The following is a 12,421-nucleotide window of genomic DNA, read 5'->3' on the forward strand; positions in this document are numbered from 1 at the left end:
TAGCTGAGCTTATTTGAATACTACTCAGATATGTCATAACTTGCAGACTTCAGCAGACTAAGAACAATGTTTTTACACTGGATATAGATTACCCTTCTCACTCAGTCTAGCTGAACAGCTACTGTTACAGAATCACAGTAAGCAAGCAGCTGAATGTGTCTTCTGTGCGTGCTTCACAGTTTGAAAGAGGGTCAACTTCAATATCAAACACTTGGAAGTATAGCTGAGCAACTACTCTTAACAAATAAGTTCATAGCTCGACGATGGATTACTCGATGCACAACGAAACTCAGAGATCAAGTTGCCCTCTATTTGAAATCCAAACAAGCCATGAGGGGTTGATAAGATATGCCTAGTTAAGAGACTGGTCTTCAGGTGCAATGCATTCTCCTAGAAGACCATCGATATTATGTTTGGGCGCACTAAGAGACGATGATATGGGACATTTGGCTGGATTCAGCAGAGACTCTTCTCCACCATCTTGGGACTGAAGGCATGATCCATTCTCAAGAACTGGCAAATCAGCCATTGCACGTGTAGTAGCCGAAGTAATTCTTTCTTTCCATATTCTTCCATCCTGAAATAACAAAAGGAAAATAGCAGTTACTATTGGACAATGCATGTTTTCTGATGTCCGATTGAGCTTTCCATCCTAAGTGGCCAGCCAACAGTTCTTTCATTGTGTGCTGAGCGGACTCTCTAAATCCATAGGCCAATTCATTAGTAAAACTAAGTATGAATGAAAAATATTGTAGCACTATAGGAACATATCGAACTGTCTCAAAGAAACTTGTCCACTGACATTCCTATTATCACGACATTTCAAAGTTGGTCATTCCAGGAACACCAAACATTGAACTTCAACTCAGGTGGCACACGTGCGTTACGAGCAAACTCCCTAGATTGTCATATCATGTAATAGTTTCTACAATCCTCATCGCTGAAGCGAGACAGGAGGAAGAGGCTAATGAGTTGAACTGCCATATGGAACCTAGACTTCTTGATGGTTACCGGAAGGAAGTGGCATCTCCAAGGCAGGGGCCCTATAAGATGAATACCATCAAAATGGCATCATCAGGGTCTCCTCCAATGCTCACATCAGATGGATGAAGTAGATGAGATGCCTAATGTAGCTGAGGCAGAGACTAAAAGGAACAAAGGATGACTGTCCAATAATAAAGGCAGCCCCTTGGCCAACTCTGATAGAAAGGATGTGCTCGTAACAATGATTTTGATAGAATCTAGAAAGAATATGACCACCTGGATGAGCATATCATCCCAAGTGAATCGAGACGTGGATTGAACTTGCAGCTATCGCTCTTGGGCAATGGATAGGACTTCAGAACTGAGGCAGTTTTTGAGAATATCTCCCGGCTAAGGAGTCAGGTTTTGGGTGCCATATAGGACATGCAAGGCCACAAAGAAATATCAAGGCTTATTCCATGACAGTAGCCCCAATTCTCGCCAGAGATATTTTACATTTTCTCCGAAGGATCTCTGAGGACACAATAAAATGATCCAGCTTAGCCTGATGTCATGATGGCTGTTACAGGATCAAGCGGCCTCTAGTCTATACAATAGGACCTATGAGGATCTCTCAAGTCCAGGAAGATATACGTTGGTATACCACTTGATATCTCGCTATTGTACCATTTTAATAGGTTGTCAAAACCAATATTGTATCAGTTTCAAAAATTTTCTCTGGTTGTTACCATCTATGCTTACCGCTTTTACCCATGTTCTTTTCCTTTGCCTTCCCTTTATGTCTTGTTTGGCATGGGCCCCATTTATCTCAGGGTCATGAATTTGAATTTGACCTGAAGAGCTTTGTTGTTTATGACAGATATAGCATCAGGAGACGTGGATCCAAAAGCTTCTGTTCATCCATTTTATGGTCGAGTAAATTAGTAATTTGCACAAAGGAAAGACTTTGTCATGTCTCCTTGACTCCAACAAATTACATCTCAGGTTGTTAGCCAAAACAAGGAACTTTTGGGCATTTATTCTAATGGTAGCATATATATCAGCCGCAATTATCATTTTACATCTGATTCAGCAATTCTAGATTCTTTCCTATGCCACGTGTTCCTACTTTCTATTGCTAGTCTTAGGAGCTTCATATCTTTCCCATGTTCTTATGTTTGTTCGACCCATCATATTATCTATTTGATCACATCTTCAATACGATAATCATGTAACCTAGGATGATATTCAAGACTTGGTGTCTTAGACCTTATAATTGAATAGCAAGCAAATATAGACGTTGACACAAAAATTTTGTAGGCTTGACTTATTATAATATAGCACCCAAAAACAGATCTACGTTACAAACTCAACATGTTTTGTTGGACAAACCAGTAGCAAGTATCCAGAGTCTGCAGGAGGATGGATTGTGAAGGCGGCATAATGTTGACATGACAAAAGGCAATTATAATTACCACATGAGCAACTGACAGATAAAACAAACTACAGGAGCAAAAGGATGCAAACCTACATTTAGTATTGAGCGTTCTGGTTGTGGACATGTAACTGGCTGATCACGAACTAGGGGCTCAGATGGGTGCTCAACTGGCTTAAACTCAATTGCATCTTCAAATCCATGGCTTCCAGCAGTAGGAACACAACTACTTTCCTCCATGTTTGGTGGCAATGGGGTCGCCACATCCTAGTCCATAAGAATTCACTTAAAATTGGAAGATAATGGAAGACAATTTCCTCGATAACTTAATATAAGAGAAGGTAGACAGTGTAATGACTTCCAAGTAACAGCCATTTTCTTTAAGTTAACACACTTCCATCCAACATGGATTTAGATAAATCAAGTTCCTGCTTTTAATAATCAATGTTCTCTAATTTTTTTATATATGAGGATTTTAACAAAGCAAAACAACAATTATATTCAAGAGAACATCAAATTGGGCAAAGCACATAAAAGGAAGAAAAAAAGAACTTGATAGAGATTTGGAGAGCTTAAATAAACTATCAGCTCTTTTTTATATAAACATGCCCAGGAAAATGAATTGGCATACTCGAAATATAAACCAGTAAAATTATCTTATTGAACCTATATAGGCAGAATATATTGGACTAAGTAAATATCCACATTAGAAAACCAAAAGGGAAAACACAATTGCACAATATGACTTGAATTGGAGAAGAAAATATGATGGTTTACAGTAATAATACAGCCTTCCTAAAATATGACAATAAATGATTTAAGAAATAGCAAGTTCTTAAATCTGACAAGAAAAACAGAGAGAAAAAATATGTCAATCGATCCGACAGATCAACATGGGAACTGTTCGATCTCCAAAAGATTAAAGGTAAGAAAGCTCAAAAATGAATCATACAGGATTACGAGAAACCGTGGAATCCTCGAGAAGAGAAAACAAAACATCAGAACTCAAAGGAGATCAAGAAATACCGTCAAGAAAACGCAAGAAGCAACAGAAAAATGAGCAAAAGGACGACCAGCCATCCAATCCAACACAGACCGATCTCTTCACCCCAAAAAAAAATTCCAACAAAAGATTCGATTTTAAGAGGTCTGGTATGCTCACGATCGCGCTTTGAGCTCGACGATGCCCCCATCCGACGGAAATCCGGGAGAAAATCCCCACCATCGCCTCGAAAGCACCTCGAGAGCCCGACGGGAGCGGCTGGCGTGCGATAGAAGGGGCAAGATGTTTTGATATACACCATGGCGGTGACGCGACCCGAGACCAGGAGCCGGTTCAAACCCTGAAAAAAGATCAGGTTACCGCCCAAGTGGATGAGCTTACCCTCCCCCGTGGCGTCGCCATGTAGCAACGAGTATGCATTATTCCCCACCGTTGCCTCTTTCCATAGTTTAGTTCTCACGAGTGGATGCAATTCTTTACATATATGTATATGTATATGTATATGTATATGTATATGTATATGTATATGTATTTGTATATGTATTTGTATATGTATATGTATATGTATATGTATATGTATATGTATATGTATATGTATATGTATATGTATATATATGTATATGTATATATATGTATATATGTATATATATATATATGTATATATATGTATATATATATATAAAGGACTGAGTAAGAACAGATTTGTAAAAGCATATTTTTATTTTTATTTTTATTTGTTTATTAGATGAGATCAGTGTAACTCTCCTCTGCCGTCAATCGTCGGCTCTCTCGGCAATGGCGATGTCGGCGTCGGCGACGCGAAGACTTCCCCGCTTCCTGAAAACCCAAAATCCCTTCCGGGGCCCTCCGAGGGCGAGGGCGTTCAATTTTCTTGTCAGCGAGCACACTGCCAAATGGCTGCAGGTAATCGATTCAATCAGATCCTGGAAATTTCCCTATTCTTTCGGAGAACTCGATGTTGATGTCCGGTTGGGAGGTCTGTTCGAAGACGGCGCGATAAGGTTTCGATGCTTTTACACGAATTTCTTTTAGAAAAGGCTTTTCTTTTGTCATGTGAGTTTCTTCTTTGTCGATTGATGGAGTTTTTACGGTCTGCTGTGAATCATGAACGAGAAAACGGTATAGATTGGGGAACGGTGAGGATCTTTTACTTGAAAATTCTATTTCTCACGGAGGAAAAATGCTTTGTTGAGCAAATTTGTATGGTGCTTTACTGTGATATGAGCTGATCTTTGTGAAATGGAATATGTTGGTGGACGGAGACCAATTCATGGTTTTGGACCAAGTACGAGAACAAGGAAACAAAATAACTCATTTAGACAGTCAACTAGAATAGGAACCCAGTTCTTCTCTTCATAGATGATGATGCTCTATATCAACTTTTAAATTCATGTAAATGATTCTAACCAACTGAGCACATGAGATCTTTCCTACAAAGCTGATTCTTGAAGGCCATTTCATTTTGTGAATGACCTAACCGAGACTTGGATCCACCTGACACTATGTTGAATGGTAGTTTTTCATCATGCCAACATTCTTGTGCTTGTTCTCCATTTAAAGGCTTTTCTTCATATCCGAAGCAGGTCATTGCCCATCATCTCGGCACCTGGGCCTTTAAATAATTTCAGTCAAAGAAAGATAGGATGACCATGCCTCTCCATTATTCGCTGTTAAGTTAGGAATTCACTGAAACCCATTGATTTTTTATGTTACCTTTACATAATAGAGGAAACTTTCTGGCCTGTCAAATCATGTTTGACGAACATTGTTGTCAAGTTCTCTAAGCAATTTAGATTTCTCGGTTCATGTCTTAAACTGAGCTTGATAACCTTAGAGGAAGTCTAATGCAGCTCGCTTGTATCCAGACAAAAGATGCTACCTTTTGCTCCTAATCCAAGCTTCTAAGACTTGCATGAAACAGACCCTTACTCCATTTCTGTTTCAAATCTCTCCGTCTGCTGTCCTCACTTATCTGCCTAATTTTTGAGTTTGGCAGAAGCTAAAAAATATTTGACTTGGTAAGTGAAGTTTTAAAATGCCTGTTTGATGCGGCTGTATCTGTATCATGTACATGTTTGTGATCACAGCCACCGTATAATGCTGTGGCATTATATTTGTGAAATTTATAATATATATGCACTCCATAAAGCATGATTTGATAAACTTCAAATGCTCTAGAACCATAACCATGAATCGTATCAAGTATCATAATTATTGTTTTTATTACTAGTGTCACATATTCTGCAAAATAAATATCAAAACCATGCCTGAATAGTTGCAGCATCAATAGATAGACTGTAATTTTTTTTATCTGGCTGTGCCACTGTTAGAGTGTTGTTATTTATAATGCCAAACCCACAATGTCAGACATGAACTTTCAGTTCATGGAAAATTAGTGTTTTAGAGGACGTCAAGGTATCTTCCAGAGACAGATACATCATGTCAAATGTTGTTTGATGTTCTCTCCCCCATTTCTACTTTTGTTTTTCTTTTTTTCCTTTTTTTTTTCTTGTGATACTGTTATCACAAAATGGCAATAAACAATCTACTAATTTTTGGCCATCCTAGTACGACAATTAGTGCTTTCTCTCATCCACAGCTTAGATCCAAATTTGAGCTTGGACTCCTTTTACTTCTGCAGCTCTGGAGCTATGATGAATGATAACATATGCACTTAAAACAAAACTTGTGTGTATAAATTGAAGTCTGACTTATTTCCTAAATATTTATTAAAATTTCATATGCTACGTGTAAATGAGCGGCGCAGGATACCAGCAAGAAATCACCGATGCAATTGATCAACGAAGTGCCTCCAGTCAAATTTGAAGGTCGGATTGTTGCTTGTGAAGGAGATAGTTGCCCAACCTAATTCCAACTGTGGAGGTAGGTAATTCACCTCATAGTTTGCTCATTTCATGTTGCTAACTAAATCTCTGCTTCAAATGCAGATAGTGATCCTGCCCTTGGCCATCCAATAGAGTTTATTTGCCTTGACCTGGAAGCACCAGCGGTCTGCAAACACTGTGGCCTTCGTTATGTTCAAGACCATCATCACTAAGATGACAGAATGCAGCTGAATCTTAACTGATGATTTGCTTGATGCATCATAAGAAAATTTATGCGTGTTCTCAGCTTTTCAAAGCGTAACTAGCTTATTTGGACTTTGTATTGTTGAAGTTTTTTGTTGTCACTGGAGGCATAATAATTATGAATATATTCCACCATAATAGATTCTTGTCAAGGGAATTTTCTTTCTGATATCGGAAGAGTTGATGTACTCAGTTTTATCTTTTTTTATTTTTTTTGTAAAGGATAAGTGACGAAGACAATATTCAAACTAGGATCTTGCGATAAATCGTTGAAGTTTTTACCAGCTAAATTATCTTCTCAAATTATTATTTTTTTCTGACTTGGATAGTCATCATTCAAATTGTAATATAATGGTCAATGATCGTAATATAATGATCTGGAGGGATCAATGATGAGGTCTGTCAAGAAGTTATATATGTTTTTGACCTGTGATGTCACAAGGAAATTGTATGCCCTGGTATTAAATTGCTGTAATATGTTTGGAAATCCCCATTATTTTACCTGCTATTATTGAGAAATCCTGAAGAACAGCAGTAGCTTAATTCTCTCGATCATAGTTAGACCGAACCGAGTGGCAGTGGTCTGATTCACTTGGATGTATTGAAAAATCCGGATGAACCAATCGATTTACATAAAACACATCCAATATTTTAATATAACAAAAATATTATTTAGATAAATTTTTTTATTAGTTAAGAGGATATTTACATCAACCATAAAATTAGGGTTGATGTGATAAATAAATTATAACTAATTTAATTTAGTGTAATTACTATCAATATTTGTGTTTATAATATTGATTTGTATTATTATTTTTATATAATTTTTATTTTAATTATTTATAATATTTTTAAATTTTATATATATATATATATATATATATATTAAAGTTTTAAAATTCAACATATGGTCCAACTAAAAACCCAAGGCTTGATTGGATCACTTCCCGATTGGAATCTGATAACTATGCTCTTATTGGTCTTACAATCCTTAAAAAAGTTCTAAAACTAGCATTCAACAAGGAACTGATCTCCTAACAAAAACTAAATTCCTAGGAAGAAAAAGTAAATAACACCAATGGTAGCAAGCCATGGAAAAAAGGAATTGAATTATAATAATAGTACATTATTTCTTTCAAGGAGAAACATTTCAATAAGACATATATGTATGCAACTAACCCACTGCTTTGCATTGGTAGCAGACTCAAATACAGTAGCAGCTGCTTCAGGATTTGATGAGGACACCGAATAACAAGCAGTAGTAGAAAATTAAACTGAAAGGACGAGATGACAGCAGCAACTGCTTCAGGGTTTGCGGACACTAGATAATGTTACAATGGTTAATCCACATGGTACGAAAGAAAAAGGGAGGAGAAAGGTTGAAATATTCAAGGTGAACCTTATGAGGGAACTGTTTCTTCGAGGTTGGTCTTTGATTTGCTCTGCTGCCTCTTCAGACCCTCCTGAATTCGATCTTTGATGGCAATTTCCTGAAAAGCAAACATTTGAAGAGGTGTTGATGATATTTAGAGAGTGGGCAAACTTACATGATCAGAACTGAAAGCACCAATGCAACAGTAATTCTGAACTTTGATGACTACACCGGCCCTCCGTATTTAATTTTAACCTTTCCATGTTCTATCAATGATAAGTATGCCACTACCACAAACTTACCATGATGTGGCAGCCCTCCTCAAATTTCTCAAGGAAGCCTGCGATCCAGCGATCTGCATTTTCCACCCATTCGTTGTGATTCACTCCAGCCGACTTTGCTACTGTGTGCAACTGCACGAGGAGTAAGAAACTATTCACTCAACACCGTAAAGAACTCAGTAATCATCTAGTTAATATCCAATTAAAAAGAAAAAAAGAAGGGAAAAACAAGAAAAAAAAAACTTTTGTGAATCTGACAGAAAATAATTGATCAAATAATTCTTGGGTGGTGCTCATAGAAAGTTGAACACACTATGTTGGCATGTGGCTTTACGATCAATAAATCATTGAAAAGACTTTGAAGAAAACCCAGAATTCAAGATTGACCCATCAGGGGAAGTTCAAGGAATAACCTGCCTAATACCATGTCCGGATCAAAATTTCATTCAAATATTCAACACTATAATGCAGGGAAACAGAACAGTTGACTACTAGCCAGTTTTAAGGGGTCCAATGTCAAGATCAGTGAATCATTTTCATGTTTGATCTGCTCAGAGAAATGCCCAGATCTCAAAAGGCAAAGACCCTTATCCACATAAAAGCAACTTTTGACTTTAATGCCAAGAAATTGTAAGCCAAACCCGAAAGGTTAATGATCAGTGGTATATGAACAGTATGATAGAATAGCATTTGATAATTGCAATCAGTTTGTCGATCGTGTCTACAAAGACCGGACATATTTCAAGTCTCCTTGGCATGAAAAGGGGCAAGATTTCACAATATACTGAAATTCAATTGTGAAGTTGCTATTGGACATTGCAACAAGAGACCATAACAAAAAGTGCTGCGCAGAAAACATTTTTGGTCACCTTTTCTTGATGCTCCTTCACTTTTTCCCGCAATTTAGTTATTCCCATGTTCACTCTCAGTTGCTTCTCCTGAAGAAATCAGGTATGAGATCCTTCATGCCTCCATGACATTGTTTAAGACAAATATCTTAAAAAGAATAAGATACTTGCTACCATCAACATGCTAAATTTTAAGCTCCTGTTTATATTAGTGACATGTAAACCCAAAGCCTTACCTTCACATAGCTCACTCCAAGGTCCTTTCTTGTATATCCACGGGCTAAATTACGCTTCACATACTCATTGTAGTCTTTCAGAATCCTCATTATAATATCTGAAGTAGAAATGCCATCTGTACGAATTGTTTCCTTAAATTTTCCAATAGCTTTGACCTACACTTGAACATGTCTTGTCAATTGGTGGCAGGATTGCAATACCGAACCAAATGAAAAATTAATTCTATTCTCGATGAAGGAAAGGAAACTAACAAATTCATAGACATCATTGCCAGCTCCACTTGCATCTGCATATCTGGAAATAAAGATGTAAAGAAATGGCTTGAGTAACTGAGGAAGTATCACAGAAGCAAATTCAAGTGTACCACAATGCATGACCTAGGGAGACCGGTACATAACAGTGCATGTAAATTAACTCACAACTTTTCTAAATTTTGTCATTCTATGTTGGTCAGCTAAACCAAAGCAAATCAATAGTTCAATGCCTTTGTTATTAGTTAATGTGGTGGCTTCTCAACTTGGTTGCAATTGATTGTTACGAGATAATGACCAGAATAGTGGCATGTTTTTCTGACATGACATCATCCAAGTATCTGGTTCATATATCTTACTTTGTGAATCACCCATGAACTCTTAACCATACAAAAGTTTAATGCATAAAAAGTAGATGGATGATATATGTAAATTGGCAAAAGCCAGATATGTGCTAATGCCCAGTTAATTGGAAACTGTTTTTTCTTACTTGACAATGATAAATTTATCTTACCTACGAAACACAAAAATGAATATATAAGAGCTCAAAGCTGAACAAACTCTAAAGAATGGAAAAAAATAGAGGGGGGGTTCATTTTAACGTATGTAGCTTAATCAAACTTACGGAAGTGAGTCATGAGCCACAAAGTCTATGTTGTGCTTGTCAATGAACTCTTGGTTGAGGACCCATGGAGCATCTGGTATGACTTCATCAACCCACCTATAATATGAAGTGAAACAACTTAGCTGTAAGAACTAATAGGAAAGTAGCAGCTTCTCCGAATTAACAAAAAATAGGATATAAGTTTTAATATATTCCGATATTAAATTTCATGGAGATTTAGTAAGATAGACATACAAGTTGGTCAGGAAGTTCCATGCTATGCAAACAAAGTAGCAATTTAAAATATTATATTTGACATCATAATCGTGTCTATCAAAATGTCAATTATCTTTTGTGATCTGTAGAAGTTATTCTTGTGTTCTGTTGCATGTTACTTCCAATAATCCTACCAAACAATATCCAGCTTCAGCAATTTATGCTGCTCAAATCCTTTCTTGTCACATTTTATGGACATATTTTCCAAATGAGCAAAACAGTAAGTGTTCTAGATGAATTTACCTCTTTCTGTTCAAAACTAATTCTGTGAAGTAACAAATTTCATTATCTCTACATTGTTAAATTCTCCAGAAAAAAAAAGAAACATGAAAACTAATACACTGAGCTCTATGTCAATCTTAAGCCTTAATTAGATCGCATCAGCTGTCACAAAGCAAGTTTGTTGACTAGACAGAAAAAAAAAAAAGTTAACCTCTGCAATATAATGTAAACAGGTTAACCAAGCAAAACACACTACGATAGTATAAAAGTGTAAAATATAAAGCTTCAACATGTTACCATAAAATAAATAAAATATATCAAACTACATACTTGCAGTGGCGTAGAGATTCATAACGCTCAGCTTCAGTCATCACAGTTTTTCCCTTATATTTGTGAGTAATTTCGTCACTGCAGCACCCAACTAATAAGTAGGTGTTTGGAAATCTGAGGAAAAAGCACATTGTGTTACTTAGTATACAAACATCCATCAAACTACATAAGAAAGACGAAGGAAATCATAACTGAAAGAAAAAAGAACAGAACAAGAAGCCAGAGGAGAGCAGATGACAATTATGAAAACCATCATCTCAAAATTTTCAAAATCAAAGAACAAAAGATCTTTGATAAGAGGATGCCAATAAGAAAGTATTTTGAAGTATCCATTACATATTTACTGATGTAATCCATTAAATGAAATGTGGAAGTGTCAGCCACAAAAAGCAACCTACAACAATGATCCACATGTGGGTTCATGTTGACATTTGCTAATGTAGGCAAAGGTATTAGGGTGGATCTGTTTTTTGATACATCCGAAGGGGGCCATTTAGGGTGCTATAATTTTTGTAAGTACCAAATTCTCATCAAATTTTGGCATACCGAATTACACATGATAAAGACATGTCTGAGGCTTCCATTGTTAATAAAATACCACTAGAACAACACATTATGTCCATGGTAGTGAAACCCTCGACCACAAAATTAACATGCCGTGAGGTCTCAACTACTTGAAACGCAAACCTCCTTGATCAAATGTAATCCATCATTTGTTCTTTAACAAGAAAAAGAAGATTTTACCAAAAGACATCAACAAATCTAAAGTAATGCCCTTCTTCCAATTCATGGAGTTCACAAGCACATGTAATCCCCTGATCACGAATTCAGGATAACAAAAAAGGGAACTTGATGAGATTCTAGATTGCAACATTGTGATGAATGACCTCCGACCAAACGAAACATGCAATTCACAGATCAAATTCAACTAGCAGCAAGAACTAAAGAAGAAACAGAACCAAACGATAACATATGAAGAACCCAATCGGATCTCACAGCTTCTTCGCCTGCTCGAGCGCTCGAGCGTGGCCGAAGTGAAACAAGTCGTAGATCCCATCGGCGTAGACGCGGACGGGGCGTTCCTGCAGGAAGAGGCACTCCTTTCCGGACGCCGGATGAGCGGAGCAGGACAGGCTCTCGTACCACGTCGTCGGCGTGGCGGGGGGCTCCGGGTCCGACTCCGCCACCGGCGGCGCGACGACGTCCCCTCTGGGCAACCGAGCCATGGGATGACTCGCCGGTGGCGCCTCGGTTCACGTGCGGCCTGCTGTCGGACGGTGCGGCGACTTTGGAGGGAAGCGAAGAGGGGGAGGGACGAAAGAGGACCAAATAAAAAAGCCCTCTTTTTTTGCGTTTTAATGATGCGTAGAGGGAGAGCTAAACAAGGTCGGTTTAAAACGTGAGCGAGCGAGCGAGCGAGAGAGAGAGAGAGAGAGAGAGAGAGAGAGACCAATTATTTTATTAATTAAAAAAAAACACAAAACTTAAA

The 12,421-nt window shown here is 37.5% G+C and overlaps 3 protein-coding genes across 3 annotated transcripts; 1 reads left to right on the forward strand and 2 right to left on the reverse strand.

Annotated features, from left to right (window-relative positions):
- Nucleotides 1-9: 9 nt before the first annotated feature.
- Nucleotides 10-3,719, reverse strand: LOC103981265 (uncharacterized). Its single transcript, XM_009397925.3, has 3 exons — nt 3,561-3,719; nt 2,495-2,665; nt 10-577 (listed from the first exon to the last, which is right to left on the reverse strand). Exons 1-3 carry the CDS (start codon nt 3,621-3,623, stop codon nt 353-355), a joined length of 459 nt encoding a protein of 152 aa, XP_009396200.1. The 5' UTR covers nt 3,624-3,719; the 3' UTR covers nt 10-352.
- A 404-nt stretch (nt 3,720-4,123) lies between these two features.
- Nucleotides 4,124-6,680, forward strand: LOC135608994 (NADH dehydrogenase [ubiquinone] iron-sulfur protein 6, mitochondrial-like). The gene is made up of 3 exons (XM_065102087.1): nt 4,124-4,325; nt 6,190-6,277; nt 6,371-6,680. The coding sequence occupies exons 1-3, from the start codon at nt 4,197-4,199 to the stop codon at nt 6,478-6,480; spliced, it is 327 nt and encodes a 108-aa protein (XP_064958159.1). The 5' UTR covers nt 4,124-4,196; the 3' UTR covers nt 6,481-6,680.
- A 923-nt stretch (nt 6,681-7,603) lies between these two features.
- Nucleotides 7,604-12,295, reverse strand: LOC103981266 (choline-phosphate cytidylyltransferase 2). Its single transcript, XM_009397928.3, has 9 exons — nt 11,929-12,295; nt 10,933-11,046; nt 10,126-10,221; nt 9,501-9,543; nt 9,249-9,404; nt 9,034-9,102; nt 8,186-8,296; nt 7,911-8,001; nt 7,604-7,832 (listed from the first exon to the last, which is right to left on the reverse strand). Exons 1-8 carry the CDS (start codon nt 12,156-12,158, stop codon nt 7,912-7,914), a joined length of 909 nt encoding a protein of 302 aa, XP_009396203.1. The 5' UTR covers nt 12,159-12,295; the 3' UTR covers nt 7,604-7,832; nt 7,911.
- Between the last annotated feature and the right edge of the window lie 126 nt (nt 12,296-12,421).

Source organism: Musa acuminata, chromosome BXJ2-4 (genome assembly GCF_036884655.1).
Source record: "Musa acuminata AAA Group cultivar baxijiao chromosome BXJ2-4, Cavendish_Baxijiao_AAA, whole genome shotgun sequence".
In the NCBI taxonomy this organism is placed as follows: domain Eukaryota; kingdom Viridiplantae; phylum Streptophyta; class Magnoliopsida; order Zingiberales; family Musaceae; genus Musa; species Musa acuminata.